The sequence below is a fragment of the Amphiprion ocellaris genome, chromosome 2, assembly GCF_022539595.1.
Source record: "Amphiprion ocellaris isolate individual 3 ecotype Okinawa chromosome 2, ASM2253959v1, whole genome shotgun sequence".
NCBI classification, from domain to species: Eukaryota; Metazoa; Chordata; class Actinopteri; family Pomacentridae; genus Amphiprion; species Amphiprion ocellaris.
Genome location: NC_072767.1, coordinates 14,120,433 through 14,138,220, shown reverse-complemented (window position 1 = coordinate 14,138,220; position 17,788 = coordinate 14,120,433). Strand labels below are relative to the sequence as shown.

At 39.9% G+C, this 17,788-nt stretch overlaps 1 protein-coding gene across 1 annotated transcript in view; it reads right to left on the bottom strand.

The window, feature by feature from the left end:
• Nucleotides 1-246: 246 nt before the first annotated feature.
• The window catches only part of exoc2 (exocyst complex component 2), a 53,112-nt gene continuing 35,570 nt past the window's right edge, over nucleotides 247-17,788 (bottom strand). The window contains exons 12-28 of the mRNA XM_023277514.3: nucleotides 16,254-16,367; nucleotides 15,813-15,937; nucleotides 14,990-15,058; nucleotides 14,720-14,877; nucleotides 14,480-14,601; nucleotides 12,647-12,708; nucleotides 10,261-10,341; nucleotides 9,240-9,299; nucleotides 8,456-8,517; nucleotides 8,295-8,364; nucleotides 6,939-7,055; nucleotides 4,221-4,362; nucleotides 1,780-1,835; nucleotides 1,534-1,656; nucleotides 1,250-1,311; nucleotides 906-965; nucleotides 247-800 (exon numbers count right to left, since the gene is read on the bottom strand). Of these exons, the coding sequence (XP_023133282.2) occupies nucleotides 707-800; nucleotides 906-965; nucleotides 1,250-1,311; nucleotides 1,534-1,656; nucleotides 1,780-1,835; nucleotides 4,221-4,362; nucleotides 6,939-7,055; nucleotides 8,295-8,364; nucleotides 8,456-8,517; nucleotides 9,240-9,299; nucleotides 10,261-10,341; nucleotides 12,647-12,708; nucleotides 14,480-14,601; nucleotides 14,720-14,877; nucleotides 14,990-15,058; nucleotides 15,813-15,937; nucleotides 16,254-16,367 (1,577 nt within the window). The 3' untranslated portion in view covers nucleotides 247-706. The remainder of the gene's footprint in view (nucleotides 801-905; nucleotides 966-1,249; nucleotides 1,312-1,533; nucleotides 1,657-1,779; nucleotides 1,836-4,220; nucleotides 4,363-6,938; nucleotides 7,056-8,294; nucleotides 8,365-8,455; nucleotides 8,518-9,239; nucleotides 9,300-10,260; nucleotides 10,342-12,646; nucleotides 12,709-14,479; nucleotides 14,602-14,719; nucleotides 14,878-14,989; nucleotides 15,059-15,812; nucleotides 15,938-16,253; nucleotides 16,368-17,788) is intronic.

Here is a 17,788-nt window from a genome sequence, read left to right as displayed (position 1 = left end):
AACTCCAAAATGGCAGGAAATACCCCAAAAAGTTAAACTTAAAGATACTTTTTTTCCTCGGTTTTCAGGAGGATATATGTGCCAATGTCAGCCTTTTCTCAAGATTTGGAAAGGACCATATCAACCATCAAACAGTCACAGGTAAATTTGATTCATGTCAGGGTGCAGATGCTGAGGGCCATGTGAACAGCAAGTCAGAGGACTTAAGATTATTACACAACCAAAAGAAAACACTTTGAAAGTAAGTAAGTTGTCGCATTTTATTGGACAGTGAATATGGCAAAGTACAGCAAAGAACGAACAGCAACTTTTCATCTTTAGGAAGTGCTTATAACACATTTCAGTCTGACTACAGCTTGGTTGCAGCCTACATTCCTCAACTGATCCAGAACTTCCAGTGAACTAGCAAGTTAGCCTCTTGCACACCGCCTGTTAGCTACGTGAGTGGCCGTACATGATTAGCATAACCAACAGAACTGGGACTGTCCTGCACAGTAACAGTGAAATCAACTCATTTAGTGTCTTCAAGATTAGATGAACAGACATTTGTGTTCAATCGAGTAAAGCAGAAATTGAAAGTGACACCGAAATAGTGATGAGTAAACAATAAAGTGATAACTGAAAAGATATAGGTAAAGTTCATTAGCTGATTGCACATAGATAAGGATGAAAGACAGCGCAGAATAGGGGTAGAGTGGATTGAGAATTATCTCTTCACAGGCTGGATGGAAGAGGGCTGGAAGCAGGTGAGCTGGAGCTGCATGCTGCTCTTAAACTTATTCAGCAGCTCTTCTAGTAACCTGGAAGGAAAAGACGGACCTGAATTAAGTAAAATCCTCTTAAAAGCATGAAGAAAATAGCAAAAGGTCACAATCACTTTAATTAGTGACATGCATCAGACTCACTTCTTATCAGCTCCACTGTGTAACTGAGGCAGAGCATCCAAAGCCAGTTTGAAGCTGGAACTAAAAATGAGACAGAAAACCAGAAACACAGTTCAGGATGGGCCTATATGTGTATCCAGCCACTGGTTTACCCACATGAACACACATGTATGGACACACGCATGCATACACCACAGTGCATGCGTACAACAGAACCAGATTACTTTCACTTCCTTTCCATTACCCACAAACTAAAATAAATAGGGAATGTAGTAATGGATGTGTGAGTGCTAAGATTTATGTCTGTGACACTCACTGACATAAATCACCAGGCACACGTGTGAATATGTGTGTGTTGTACTTACTTGCTATCAGTGTTTAAGTATGTGGCCACAGCGTCTCTCAGAGCACAGAGTTCAAGTCGAGCCTGCAGCCGGGTGTAGGAGGAAACAAAAAAAAAAGACAGAAAAAACAGTGTAGATGAAATCAAGTGATCATCACCAGCTCACAGCAGTTGGTAGCTTGAACTGAAATATGGCATTATCAGAAACAACAGGTGAATCCCCCTACAACGTGGCTTATGAGTCAGGGTCTTACTATGAGTACTAAACGGCTCTGTGACTGTGTGTATGTGCATGCCAGTGTGTACCTGCAGGGCTCCGTTTTTACTGAAGGATGACACACATTGCATGAGACGGCACATCTCGTCCGCAACTGACTCAACGATTTTAGACAAAACTCGAGGTACCAGATCCTTAGAGACTGTGAAGACCTGACACAGAAAAAAGTTGGTGTTGAAACGATAAGACAGAGGATTTCTGGTAGATGCAGGCTTTGACAAAATGCCCACTTCAAAGAACAAGATGAATGTTCATGGTGTGTGGGCGGTGTGTACCTCGGCATGAACCGTGATGATGTTGACCAGAGCTTCCTTCAGGTAGTTCCTTACACCTGGGAAAGAAAAGGAACATTTCATATGGTTTTGTCCTCGTTTTCCACCGTGTTTCACCATTTTCAAAATCTCCTTAGCTAAAATGTCAAGTCCCGATAAATCCGCAGCGGTGGATTCGTAGTAGGATAGCAGTCATGTGATCATCAGCCGGCAGCTGATGCTATCTCACAATGATACAAAAATCTCAACAAATCCGTGGATACAGACTATAAGCCACATCACTGCCAAAATCTAATCACTTGGTCCTTGAGTCATTTCTGACCTTCCCTGAAAATTTCATCGAAATCCGTGTGTCCGTTTTTGAGTAATGTTGCGAACAGACAGACAGACAGACGGCAATCGTCACATGTACCATTGCGTTCCTTGGCGGAGTAATAGCATGTAATTTAAGCTAAATTTTAACAAAATCCAAACAGCCAGAGTTTTTTCCCCCATTGCAGAATGAATGAGGTGTAGCCAGATCATGTTTCTGCTCTGACAGCGCTGTGGTGATAGCAAGTGTTACAATGAACGCCCTCAGGTCTTCACTGTATCAAACACCAGCTGCACTAAAAACTCCTGCCGATTTTAATTGAATGTAATACACAATTGCAATTATAGTCACACGTAGGTGCAATAGTAATATGGAGTGATGCCAATAAACCCATTAACCTACACATTCACACAGTCTGCAGGTTTTTACCAGCATTCCTTCCTGCTTTGGCTGCAGCAGTTGTGCTGCTTTTAGAATGTACTATAAATATAAACCTTATATTGGTTTATATTCATAGATTGTTATTCTTCTAAGAAACATGCAGATCTAGACCTGTCCATGTTTGTGACTGGTCATGCGGTGTCAACACCACCCCTTTCATGTAAACACGTTCATAGCCAGGTTCAGAAACCCTGGGTTGACTTAATGAGTTGACAACCAGCTTCATGCGACCGCTTAGCGTGACTGTGGTTGTTAGGTTTCGTTAAGCTAGGTGATGGAAAAATATTCTGGGTATGTTGATCATGCTTTGTAGTACAGCGCTCTGGGTCATGCCATTGTATGTTGGCAACTGTTAACACAATGACAAACGGTGAATTTAAGTGGTTATTCCTAAAAAGTTTTAATGTCTTAATGGTTTACATCCTATTTAGCTAGAAATGCAACTAAGACTTTACAACATCAGCATCACTGGCTGATGTTAACATAAACTGGACTATATCATTACCACCCCAAACCATAAAATTTGCACTGACATTCTTGCACTGCACATCTCTGCACTTTTAAACTTTATTTTTATTTTTATTTTTTCTGTTAAGCCACTTTACCCTCATCTGTCACCCTTGTATATATTGTAAATATTATTACTATTGTTCTATTATTATTTTATTCTTATCACTATGTCTACTGTTACATAAGCTGCTGTAACAATGTAAATTTCCCCTGGAGTGGGGAGAAATAAAGAACTTTATCTTATCTTATCTTAAAGAAGAGGATTTAATTATGATTTTATCATAACTGCTTCATGACATTTGAATTAAAAAAAAAACAAAGCAGAGCACCCAAAGATGAAAATAATGCAAAAGGATAGACATGAAAGTGTGATAACACAAGATTTTTTTCATTCTTGCTTTTTTAAAAAAATTTACATTTACCAAAGAGGAGGAAAAGAGGCACGTTCATGTACAGCCCGTAAGCTTCAAATATCAAATCTAGTAAACTTTAACAGTCAACCAGCCGAAGGCAACAACAGAAAGAAAGTACTGAAACCGGATTTTTAATGCCTTGCAGCACCCCACACATTAACACAAGTCCCTCACAAAAAATGCAACAAGTGAAAGTATCATATCCTAGAACTTGTGGTTTGGAGTCCAAAATGTTCCTCTTTCACACGTAGGCCAAACACACAAACTCACCAAGACAGCAAGAAGCCACATTAAGCGTTAAACTTTTGATCAAGGCTTGCATTTAACACAGTGCGAGAAGCTGCTGTCCATCTGAAAAGTCACTCGGAGCTCTGACATGTTGCTACACATCCTGTGCTAAGGTAAACCACATAGACACACACTGAAGTTTCACCTGGGCTTAGAGTGCATCTGGTGAGCAAAGTCAAACTAAACTTAACTTTACACACATAGCTACACAACCACAACTTGACAAAAAGGCCATGAGGGCATTAGGGAGACTGAGACGATGATCTCAGTGGTGTTTACCGTAATCCATCAAAGAGCTGTACTTTACACATGACACATGTGAACCACAGGACTGTCTGGGGCTCGTTTATGATATTACCAGGGTCAGTTAGTGATTGCTGTGGGTGATTTCCCCGATCGACTTCGGCACAAATCCCAAGTTTTATCAACACAAGATAAATTGGGTAAAATACCCACAGTGAGCCTCTGCTGTATAATACCTGTAGGTGTTTGGCAGTCTCTCCAGTCAAAATATCCAGCGTAGATGCCGGGCTCCAGAGAGCCTGCAATTGGGTCAGCTCTTCTCTCAATGTAGGCATCAAACAGTTTTCTATCCAGCTCCCGTACAGCATCCACACTCACCTGGCAGGTGATCATGTGACCGCAAGAAAAATAAAAAGAAGTAATAAATACATGGTAAGTTTTTAGTTGTTATTTAGAAGTCTAAACAGGCTGTAAAGTCTCTCTATGCATCATCAGACACACATAACAGACCTCCTTACAGAGAGACAAGCAAATAATTATTCAACATTCTTTCCACTGCCACACAGTTTAATTAAACAGATGCTGCATGTTTGTTGTTGCACATATGCAATGTTCAAATCTCGTTTGTGCTGAATAGTTACAGTTGGGAACAAAATATTTTACCCCCCCCCATGAAAGTTGAACTCTTTCTAAATAATTTCTCAAGTGCTATTTAACAGAGCAAGGAATTTTTTATACAGCATTTCCAAATAAACAAGTTTCATTCAGGAAGTTTATGTTATTTTACTCTTCACACACAAACAAAATGATTTCACAATACTCAAAAAGCACCAGGAGCAAAATTATTAGATGCTAACAGTCAATTGTGTATCCTTTTAGCTGGATAACAGCCTGTTGTTATTAGGTTTAGTTTTCAACAACTTTTTGGCATTTCTACTGAGGAATCTCAGCCCATTCTTTTTGGTCTTTGATCAGTCCGTAATGCTCATTTTGGTCTTTCAGAGGGAGTTCTTTATCAAAAACGACTTATGCTTTAAAATGCTGTCACAGTGGAACACAAAATGACGACTCAGACCCAGTTTTGCTGCTGACGACTTTGTGCTTTCTTTCAAAATTTTTGAATCTTCGTCTTTCTTCATTATTCCTACCATCCTGACGAGACTTCCCATTCTGGACAAAGTGATGCATCTCCACAGCAGTATACTCCCATGGCCGGGTTTCACGACTGTGGGGCACACACCTCTCACCTTCACCCCAAACACAAGCAACATCTCTAAGGCCAAACCGCTTTAGTTTTGCCTCATATGATCAAATGACATGCTTCCAGTATCCCTAGCATACTTCAGCCTGGCTTGGAGGCGTCTTTCCTGCAAAAGGGGAGTTTTTCTTGGTCTACATCCTCGCAGTCCATTTCTGTGCAGATCTGTCGTCTAAAACTTAAATTCCAGACTTGGCAAAATCATTTACTAGTGTCATGGCAATTGTTGTACAGATCTTAAAGACAAATTACACACAAAATCTTTTGTTTCCTACGTCTGCCAGTATTGGTCTGTACTGTATGGCTCTCTTTGAAGTTCTTGGTAATGCTTTGATAAACTTGTGAATCCTTTTCCTGCTTTGTGAGAATCCACACATCTGACCCGAATTCTTTTGCTGGTGTCCAAAGACTTTTGTCTATATCCTGTAAGATGTTATGCAGTGCATATATTGGAAGATAAACTGCAGATTTAACTTTAATTTACAAGCTTAAAGTTCATCATTTGCACTACAGTGGTTTTTGCTAGTTCTTAAGGAAGCTAATTATGCTGATCCTGTTAGTTTTTGGTTTGTGTGAAATAATTCTGTTACTGTGTGCAAATAAAAAATATTTATATTTTCAAAAACATATTATAGTCAGAAATACTATGTTAAAAATTCCCTTCTCTGTTAAAAAAGTACTTAGGAAATATTTGTAGAAAGAATTCATTTGCCCTATGGCACATTGTTTTTTCTCAAGTGTATATGTTTGCTGTCTTTGTTTATTTGCATGTCTGTATTTGTACCCTGAAAGCTACTAACAACCTGAGTTAATTCCTTTTAGGTGACTAGACTAGAAAACGCCTATCACAATCTTACAGGCAAGGTCTTCAAAATGCTTTTGTTCAGCCAATGTAGTGTATAAATCACAAAACAAAAGTATTAAACAAAAGGTCGATAAATAATACTGAACTATTGCCAGTTCATGACAAGCTTTGCATGCAAATCTGCTGTAATAACTGCTCTAACGTTTAACTGCATATCCCGACTCTGACATTAGATTGCTTTAGTTGTGCCATGCAAGGATAGGACTGGATGTTTTGACTTTGCAGTTCAAATTTCAAAGTATTCCTCAGGTCGTGCTAGTCCCCTGTGAATAAAGCTTTAATGTATAATGGGACAGCTAACACAGTGGGGCAGCTGTATGGGAGACGCATGATGGGGGAATTCTTCATATTCAGGGTTTAATAACTACGATAATAACTGAAGATTATATCCAAGTCAAACTGCTACCCATATCATGCTTTCTAAATAATTATGAGACCTGACAAGTAAACTGATCTTTCATAGAAAATTCTAATCAACTGATTTTACTGGAAAACCAACCGAACATGTCTTTGCTTTGTGATTCAGCAATTAGTCATTGTGTGCACCAGTGTGAGTGTGTATGTCTGACAGTGTGAAGAAGGGAAAGGGTTGAAAATGTGGAAATGAGCTTCCTAGACATTGACCTTTAATTTTTTTCTTAAAGACAACAGTCATATCTCTGCTCAGAAGAGATAAGAGACCTTCAGCATCTCTGAAAAGCTTTGTCGTTAATGACACCACAACACACTTCTCATCAACAGCATCAACAATAAGACAGAGTTGATCACTCCTTTTTCTTCTGCAGTCTACACTTACTTGAAAGAATTGGAAGGGTAGTTTGTGATACTGACCCGTGTGATCTTCTCTGTCCCCGTGAAGCCATGTTTCTCAAAGTGATCAGCCAGGTTCAGGAAGGTGTGTCTCTCCAGGTACTGGCAGTTACTGAGGATGATTAGTAGACGCTGTTCCTACATACACAAAATCTCATGTTTATACTTTCTCTCACTGAAATATCACACCTTACAGTGCAGCCATCAATCTAACATCTAAATATAAGCCTAAAACCTTATCTTAGCTAGGACAAGGTCTCTTCATATCAACGAGCCATTTCCTGCTTAAATAGATGTTAAATAAAAATGCTTATTTTCTACTTTATATAAAATGCTCTCACTTATCAAAATTGCTACCACTATGTAAACAATGTCAATGTTTTTTTTTTTTTTTTTTGGCCTTTTTTTTTTGTCGGCTTTTTATTGGATAGGCACAGTGAGAGAGAGACAGGAAACAGGGGAGAAGAGTCAGGGGAAGACATGCAGCAAAGGGCCGCGAGCGGGAATCGAACCCGGGCCAGCTGCGTCGGGGACCAGCCCCTGTACATGGGTCGCCCGCTCAACGCGTTGAGCTATACGGGCGCCCAACAATGTCAATGTTTTAATCTGTCCTCATTAAAATTCACTCTCTTCACTTTCAAGGTCTAAAACTCAAATTGATCCTCACGAACAAAATAGGTACAAGAGCACAAACACACAATAATGCCTGTTGATTAACAAACACAGGCAAACAAACACTGACAGCACTCATGACAGAATGTCATGCCCATGTTTTGACAGCCACAAATGATGTCACTGGCAGCAGTTTGTTGTTCACAGTCGACCTAACCAACACTGCAGACAACCCATCAATGGGGTGAAGAAAACTGATGTAATGGCAGTTGTGTACCGTCCTAGTTTGTATTAATATTTTGTTGCTTGCCACCTTTAGGAAAAACCATAGTTTATAATAACAGTGAGACCAGCTTAAAACCTTGTGATCTGCCCTCAGTTGTGTCTGTCTAACCCCTGCTACGCATATTTGGGCTGGGGAAGCCCCATCTGCACCTTGCTCCATTTCCCTTTACCAGAAGCACTCTACACCCTGCTCTTCCTCCTCCTTCTCGTCCTCCTCCTCCCCTGCGCTTAACCCCCTTCACTGACATCTCAACTCAACTTACAGGAAATGAGGACGCATCGGCTTCTTGTCCACAACCAGGAAACAGCTCGATAACATTTCGTGGTTCGAATGAGTGACACACGTGTTTGTCTAGTTGTGTAAAGGAGAGAGCCCACGCTCTGGTGACGCTGACAGTCGCCAGATGTGGGATTTCAGGTGTATTAACCCTAAACAGTTTAAAGGAAATGATCGACAAAAAAAAAAAACATTGTGCTTACAGATGTTGGACTGAAGCCTTCTTGAATGCCAGAAAAGCGATCAGGAGAGGTCAGGTCTACTGAAATATTGCTGCACACACAGGAAAAATGTTTTCAGAGACAAACAAAATAATCAATGACATTTTTAAAATAGTAAAAATAATAGTGATGCAAATACTTACTGAGATGTGTCCATGTCTTCATCTGTCTTAGTGCTCAGCTGGTCCAAACAGTTTATGAAAACCTATGTGGAACACATGGATACACATCAGGCATGTTGCAAAATACATACTACTCAGGTGCTATGTTCATATTTTACTCCACGATGAAGTCTTTTCAACGCGGATTTAGATCTTAGACACCTGTAGTGAATGTATACTACAATGTCAACACTTGCATGTTAACTACATCTCACAGTCTATGAGATGGACCAAATATCTTGGTAGCAATTTGTGTTTAACATGATCACTTCAGCAGTACAGTGTAAACAGAGAAAAAAACAGATACAAGCAGAGATGTGTCAGAAATTTTTGCTGCTCTCATGTTTGGAAAGACTGAACAAAGTAGTTGTGTTGAATTGTGGAAATGCAAACGACAACAAGAGCATTATGCTAGTAGCATCATTTCACGGCATATTACGACTAGCTGGTTTGTAGATGTGGCTCATAGCAGCAGTCACATTGCTGGATTTTGTTTTGAAATTTTTGACAGAATTTTGACACAGCCTGTCTGTTTTCTACAAGACCACAATTTTTGATAATGATCAAGGTTTCACCGCATTTTCCTTACAGCTGTCAACTTCTAATTGATGCAGGGGTGCGGGCTGCCTGGGTGTTAAATTGGTTTTGGATGTGTGGGGTTTTTAGAATGATATGTTCAGTTCTATATGCGGTGATTTAAATAGTGCTTTTCAAACATGCACAATAAAATTATGTATCATTTTGGCTGCAGGCTTACAGATCTTACCTTCATGATGCTAACACTGAGCTCTGCAGCCTGGTCCTGGACCTGGTCCAACTGCAACACCTGAAGAAAATACAGTGAAAACACAGCATCAGAAAAGCATTACTATCCTTTTTAGGTTAGGTTCTGCATTTTGTGTGCTTTGTGTCTGTTCTCCACTATTCCTGTTTGTGCTGTTAATGGAATCAGCTGGCAGCGTTTTAATTTCTGTTGACTAGGCTGTACAATTAAGGCAAAAATGATGGCGATTGCTTGGTCGTACGTAAGAATCATTCACAATTCTTCACCTGTTCAGTCCAAAGAAACTGTTTTTCTGCACTCTAGTTTTAGTGTTTGGGAAGCAGAAGATTTGAGTCATTCCTTAGCTTTGCAAAAGTTGTCTTCACTCTCAGCAAAGACCACCAGCTTCAGAAATATAAACTGTACATCAAGATGGATAAACCCTTCATGACGTCACCCACGAGTTTTGAAGCTCATTGTGGTGGCTCCAGCTGCTGCCATCGTGGCAGTATCCTCATAACCCAGGCAATTCAAAAAATAAGTAAAGAGATAGAACATAAGTGGAGCTAAAGTGGGCCATGGAAAGTTCTCTGGTCCATGGACTGTCGGTGATGGTAGCCATGTGTCACTAAAAGCAGCTATGTGATATATTATGCATTACTTAGGGCCGTAATACAATTCAAACAAGTAAGGTATAGAAAAATTCTCAGTTGAACAGTTGTCATGAACTGGGCGATTATAAAGTTAAACATTTTATCATCAAATTCTATGGGGATTGACACTTTTGGAGGAATTGAAACTTCTGGCATCCCTGTGTTGGTTTTATTATTCAGTGCAGTTCAGAAACAAGTTCTTTAAGCCTATATGTGAGATCTCTGTCAACATCATAGCCCCAAAATGCAGTGACAGTTTAGAGGAGGCATGTGCAAGCAACAACTTAGTCTGTGAATACTGATCATCATACAGACACTTGTGCAACTCTGGCTACTATAAGGGCATTGACGGTTGCAGGAAATTTTCTTACATTGATTTCTCCCGGTTTGATTTCCAGAGGCTCTTTGAGTGATTGCAGCATCTGGACCATGCACTGTTCAAACTGTGAAGGCTGCAAAAACATCAGAAACAGAACACAGATGCAGACATGAAAAGCAGGGGCTGCTGAAAAAGTACTTTAAAATACAACAACCTTACACTGTACAATGAAAATTCTTTACTAGACAAACGCAGTGCAACTGAAGTAAATGCTATCAAAGGCTTGTTTCTTCATTTTAGAAGTAAAATGAAGGCTGACAGTGCTGTGAAAAAAGTATTTTCCCCCAACAGAAATGTTCTATTTTTGCACATTTCTCAGACTAGCATGTTCCAGATCATTAAATTATTATTTATATCTATTGAATATTAGATAGAGATAGCACACAAAATGTAGTTTTTAAATGATGATTTATTGAAAATCTACATCGCCCCTGTGAAAAAGTAATTGCTTAAACCTAATAACTGGTGGTTTCACTCATGGCATCAAAAACTGCATTTGATGGGCTGAACTGATGGTGGATATTCTCCAGGAGGATTTTCTGATAGAGAGCAGAATATGTGACGATTTAAATCTGATAGAATTCATGGCTCCATCAATTATGATGAGTCATCCATTACACTCCCACCACCACGTTTCACTGTTGGTATTATGTTCTTCTTGTGGAACGCAGTATTAGCTTTACGCCAGGATGGTATTCCAAAAGTCTTAGGGCTTATCTAGACATTTTTTTGCAAATGCTTGATGAACCTTTTTGTTCTTTTTGTCAGGGGTTTTTTGTGCCTTGAAACTCTCCCACGGATGCCAGTTTTGCCCAGTGTCTTCCTTATTGTAGAATCATGTAGACAGACCGTAACTAAGGCCAGTGAGGCCTGCAGTTCTTTTGATTTTCGTCTGGGTTCTTGTGTGACTTCCTGGATTAGATGTTGATGTGCTCTTGGAAAAATGTTGGCAGTCCAGCCACTCCTGGGAAGATTCACCAGTGTTTCCTTTATATTCATTCAGGAGCGGCGGGCCGCCATTCCTAAATCCTAGCTGCTGCTCCTTCAAATTTCTTTCTTCTTTTTTTTTTTTTATTGTCACAAATACACCACATGTCTCCACCTTCACAGCAGAGTCCTGCACTGTGTCGGGTACTTGCGAGTATTAAGATAAACTACAGATAATTATTTTGCTCAGTATCTAATCTTTGATACGTTGGGTTAATACGGAGTTAATTACTCGTGAGAGCGCGGCCTTGAAAGTGATGCATGTCTGCACCCAGGCAGCAGGTCAGACAGTCAGAGGAGTGTCGTCTTGGAAAATAGGGCAGCGACTTACCAGAGAAAAGTTATTAGCTTAAGATAACTCATAATAGATTTTACAACTTAAATAGACATTCACAAAATACTGATGGTCAGCTAACATTACGTAACATATCGGTAGCTTCAGTTAATAGAGCCTGGTGCCAACCCAGTGTCGCTAACGTGAATAAACTAATTGATAGCATTAAGCTAATATCTACACGCCAGGATGTAACTGCTGACTGCATTTTCAAATGAGCTTGTTCGAATATTTTTTTATTTTATTTTTTTAACATTCAGCCTTTAAAAAGCTGTTTTTAACTGGCCATTCAATAAATAGGGTGTATAAGTAAAATCTGCAGTCAAGTGTCATTTGTTTACGTCGCCACGGCTCCCAGAGAGCCTGCCGCCGCTGCTGAAAAAATTCCTAGAGGAAACTGTCAGGAAACTGTTCACTATTGTTCCATAATTCTCGATTTGTGGATAATGTGTCTCACTGTGATTCTCTGGAGTTCCAGAGCCTTAGCAATGTCTTTGTAACCCTTCAGACAGATAAATGTCAATGATTTTGTTTTAAATCTGTTCTTGAATCTCCTTAGAACATGGCATCATATGCTGCTTTTTGAGACCCTTTAGCTACTTCACAATACCAGACAGGTTCTATTTAGTGATGTTTAGATTCCACATTTCTGGCAGTAATCATATGAGTGTGGCTGGTGAAATTGAACCCAGTTGCCAAATGAATTTGGTCATTTGGTAGATTGGTAGCTAAGGGGGCAATTACATTTTCACACGGGGCAAGATGGGCTGGACAGCATTTTACTATACATACTGCATTTTGTGTTTTCTTGGGTTATCTTTGTCTTACATAAAAAACTGTTTGATGATTAGAAACATTTATGTGTGACAAATGTGGAACAACAGAAAATTTTCCATATGGGGGGCAAATATTTTTTCACGGCACCGTATGCATCAATATTCCCAGCTTAACACAATATTGATATTAATTTTGATAGTGCCATTCTGTTATTAGACAATGTCTGTGATGTTACACTATGAAAAATGGAGAACTGTTCGGTGCAATAATGCATCCTTACCAGGCTGGTGATTCCCTCATTATCAACAACCCAGTCTTCCTTCTCAGCGAGCCTCTTGACATCTAAGTGTATAAAAGCACAAATATGAATCGAAAGAGAAAGTACAGTTTACTGAACTCAAAGACTTTTTACATATGAAAAGCAACAACTTTCATAGCAGGGTCATCACAAATGAAAATACAAACAGAATTAAAAGTTTCTCAGGTAGAACCACACAACACAAAATCACACTCTTTCAGCCCAGACCACAATGTGATGTGTGTGAATGTAGGGGGGGGGTTTCAGTGAAAACCAGTCACTCTTCTCAAAATGACCATACGCAACCACAAGTGAAACTGAGCATGTCTGGTTTTAGTCTCATAACACTTTCTCCATTACTAACCTAGAAGTTGTATGAGCTAAAAGTAACAGTTGAGGACACTGATCACCAAATATTCAGTGTCAGAATCCAGCACACGTGTTTTTACTGTCTGTCTTGGGTTATTAGAAGTGACAAATTACCATATTTGACTTAAATCAATATTACTATTTACTGTCTAAGAAGTAACAGTGTGTATGCCCCAGTCCCATACTTCACAGTAATTGCATCCATGATATATTGTATACAAACTGTTCAATAATGTGGTCAGCATTAGAACAGAAGGAATCCATGTACTTCACTATTTTGCACTTGCAGGGGATGACAAATATACATGCACTAACAGATGCCATTCAAACTATAATTTCAGAATGGCATTATCAGTTCAAATTTATGAGGAAGAAAAATGCGTTTACTTTGACAGTCGTTCTAATCTGTTGCAAAATCATCATAATGCTGTTTCACTTCCATCACCAATTAAGATATTTGCAGCTCCTCAGTTTAGTTTGCCATGCATTTTGAAGCTAAGCTACAATAACAGTGCAGGAAAAATTACAGCATTTTTAGTCCTTTTTGCATGCATACTTTCCATTATATCTAACGTGGACAGACCAGTACTACAAATTTAAAACCTCCCAAGAACTAGTATGTAGTATGAAACTAGGCCACAGCTCTGTGATAATTCAATATCAAGTGCAAATATATATAGGCAATGCATATTAAAAAAATTGGTAGTGCATATTCATTAGAGTAATTACTCCGCCAAGGAACGCGGTGGAGTTATGTGACAATCGGTAGCAATGTTACTCAAAAACGGACTAACAGATTTGGATGAAATCGTCAGGGAAGGTCAGAAATGACACAAGGATCACCTCATTAGATTTTGGCAGTGATGCGGATGATATAGTTTGGATCCACAGATCTGTTAAAGATTTTTTTATTGCGAGATAGCAGCATGGCATCACTGTAACTATGACAACAAGTGAAATCTACGACAGTTGTCTGCTGACGATCACATGATTGCGATCCTACTACAAATCGACCACTGCAGACTTATCGGGACTCATCTGTCAGAAACGATACAAAGAACAACTGGTTAAATTATGAGGGTGTTTCCAAGTCCCATAAATCCCTGCCGCCCGCTACCTATTTAGGTCACACCATTCGGTATTGGTACATGACATACACATGCATAACACATGCCTGTGTTCATCGCAAGGTAATTTTTTATGAAAGATTTCATCCATCGGAAATGAAATGACAGAGCAGCCTTGGGGGAGTACTGTGCTCTCAGAGTGCTTTTCTTGTTGCATATTGTTATAATTGTTCATACCAAACATACCAAAAGTTTGAGCAATCTGGGACACAAAGTCTCTGTTTAAAATCTTCCTTTTTTTTAGATGAAGATCCTTAAAAACTAAATACACTGACATACCGCAGTAATGACTGCTCCTACTCAGTAATCCCTCTCTCACCTTCAGTCGTATGCAGCAGAGTCACCATGAGGCAGTGAACTCTCAACTCCAGCAGCAGATCCTGGATCACCTGCAGCAAATCGTTTGGAATCTCCAGAGCAGACAGAGCGTCATGACAACCCCTGGGTGACAGACAGAGCTAGGTTATTAAAGGTATGGCGGGTATGAATTTCTAAAATTTCTGAATTTACCAGAGTCCAAACTCAGTGAGAGACATCTTAAGATACTTGGTGTGAGAACCTGACAGTGTGTATGATTTGTGTGAGCCAGGCTCCAGTCAACTCCGTCTTGTTCTCCCAGCCTCCGTAAAGACTCAGCTCCCCTTGTGGCAGGGTGGTGGGGAGAAGAGCCCCTCGAATCAGCTTAACAAGTCGATTGGTCAACTCCTCAATCATTTTCTACAGCACACGCAACATATGAAAAAATGAGCAGCACTTATTTAACTGTTCTATGTAACAAAATCTCAAGTTAATATTTTTAGTGTAAACAGGAGAATCAAAAACCTCGTACTTTAAAGTCATTCTGTCTCTGTCTGGCATTCTTCTTGGATTTTTCCACCTGCCCAGATTTCTCTCCAGTCTGCCAGAAAAAAACAGAAATGCTTATTCTCAGCTGTAAGGAAAGTCAAAGGGGTAATCTTCCACAGATGATTTGTCTTAAATTAAGTCACAGAATTTTAATAATAATGCCGTAACTCAGGCCAAATTGTCGATTTTTAAGCACATTGGTGCAGTGTGATGCTTCATCTTTTCTCAGTTTACATCAACAAGCAGGAAAAGAGTTTTCAAGAGCTTTTTTCAGGCAAAAATTAGAATTTTTGCTTATATTATTAAAATTGTGTTTTGATGTTTAGTTTTTCTGACTCCATTACACCAAATAATAATAATAATAATTTTCAGAAACTACATCACACTATATAGATGTTCTTTAATTGAAGACTATCTAGTGGAATCATTGTATTTGGAAACCCTGAAAGAAAATACAGGTCTGTAGTGTACACCTGCAGTGAAACATAAGACTGTTTTTTTAACCTCAAACTTAAAGGGTCCACCCACCCAAAATACGTAAAAGTCTATTTTCTAATCATCAACAGTTTTCATGGTGAATGTGTTTGTTGACAGTGTTTAGTGGATTATCCGTGGTATCAAGAAAAGAATGCCATTGTTACAGAGTGGAGGCTCTAATCTCACACACGGACATGGAACTAGCTGAATGGTTAGGTGCCACAAGAGGTAAGCAAGCAAAAATATTTTTGTGATTTCAGTGAATTCATTGTTTGAGTGTGCTTTAATTCAGTATTTCTGTCTTTTAAATGTAAAGGATTCTCAAGTACCTCACTAAAAAGACTCCCATTAACATAAGAGATCCAAAGCTTCCAGAAGTTGGGCAGCTGACCGATCACCACATCTGAAAGCTTCTCCACAAACTGCACCTGCTGTGGAGTTTCAAAGCGCCAGGCTGGAAGAAACATACACGCATATTTGTATTTAGACAAACCCACTAACATTCAATATGGCTAAAGAGTGATTGGGGAATCAAACTTAAGTCATAATACTTCTGTAATTCAAAGAATCACAGAACAAATGTTTCACTTTCTGGCACACAAGCTTTTTTTTTTTGTTTGTTTGTTACCGTAGTGTCAGATGCAAGAAGATTCCCCTAAGCACTGTACATGAAAGAAAGTGTTACACACACAAACATGTACTCAGAGTCTCACACAGACAAGGAAGCCCCCTCTCAGCACCTACTGTGTGGGTGAATTTGTTGTACTCACTACTAGGTCGTGGCGTTCGGAGACTGCCCCCTCTCTTCAGAGATGCAGTGTGGCTGAGCCTGCCAAGGGCTGATGGACGGGTATCCCCCTCCAGGTCCAGAACTCCCGCACCCACTGACAGACATAATGAAAGCAAGGAGGGGGGGTGAAAAATGAACCCAGAGGAAAAAGAAACACATACTTCAGATATCAAATAATCAAATAAGCCATTTTCATAATTCCACATTCCTCAATAAGCTCAGCAGGCTTTCACACCAAACAATCCTCCCTCGGCCCTCTCGGACTTTCTTTATTTGTGTTCTGATCCATCTCTGCTCGAGCCCACAGCTGAGAGAATGTCCCGTTGTTTCCAAGGTGGGGAAACAGAGCAGCGGGCTTTGTGAGTGCTGGGGTGAAGTGGGTTTAACATCAGCCACACTGCGCTCAAATATGCCTGATCGTTAGACATCACAGCTCCACTAGATGGCAACAGCAACACGCAGCAACAGTGAATGAGAAAGCCCTGCAACCACACACTCCCATCTCAGCGAGTGGGATAACTTTAGCACAACGAATCTGTGAGATAACTTCAAGATAACAGAAGAGGGGGAGAAAGTTGACAAACAGGAATGAAAGTGAAACACCGAGTGGTAAGAGGGGATCAAAATTGCTACAATGAAATTGAAACTTAAAAGACAGGTTCGTGCAACGCTGCATAACGCCTACATCTAGTTTGTCTAAACGATGAGAGACGGATGGCCACATTTCCAAAACATGTGTCTGACACACACAGAGAAAAGTGTACTGGTGAGTCACAGGCTGAATGAAGCGTGTAAGCAAGTATTGAGAAATCCCCAAGCAGAGGAGCAAATGTGGTTGAAATGGCCGTGTACACACACCCATCCAGTCTAGAAAATGTAAGGAAATTCTCAATTGAGTCAGACTGTCTGTAAACAGACTACGTTTTCTCACATCACAAAACACACACACACACACAGAGGCCATATGGAGCAGTGCTGAGTCTGCCTCTGTGATGTTTTTCTGTCTTTTTACAGGGATGAGAGCTGCTGTTGATCCAGGTGTCGACTGAACCCCCAGCGTCCTCAGAATGCACAAGTGTATGTCTAAGACATTGTAGTTCTAAGGACTCATGTGTGCAGGGCTCCTATGCATGTTCAAACTATTCGCTGCTTGTTGCTGAAGGTTTGAAGGTTCAAAGGTAGGGGCCTCTGTGTATGTGTGCTGAAGACACGGAGACAATGTGTGTCACTGAATGCACACTTCCTCATCAGGTCTGAGGCTTCTCCACAGGTTGGGTGAGTTCCTGTTCCCGCAAAGGTCACTGACTTCGACCACACACACATATGCCTGCTTTTTGTCTAAATGTACACACACATTATTGATCCCTCTTTAAATGTAGCAGAGCTCCTACAGAAAACAAGTCTCTCACTTTTCAACCGCAAAATAACCCATATTTCTTAGATTTGCGTCCATATTTTATGTTCTCTGAGACAACGTGAAATGTTTTCTGCTGCAAAATACTTGCCATTACATTT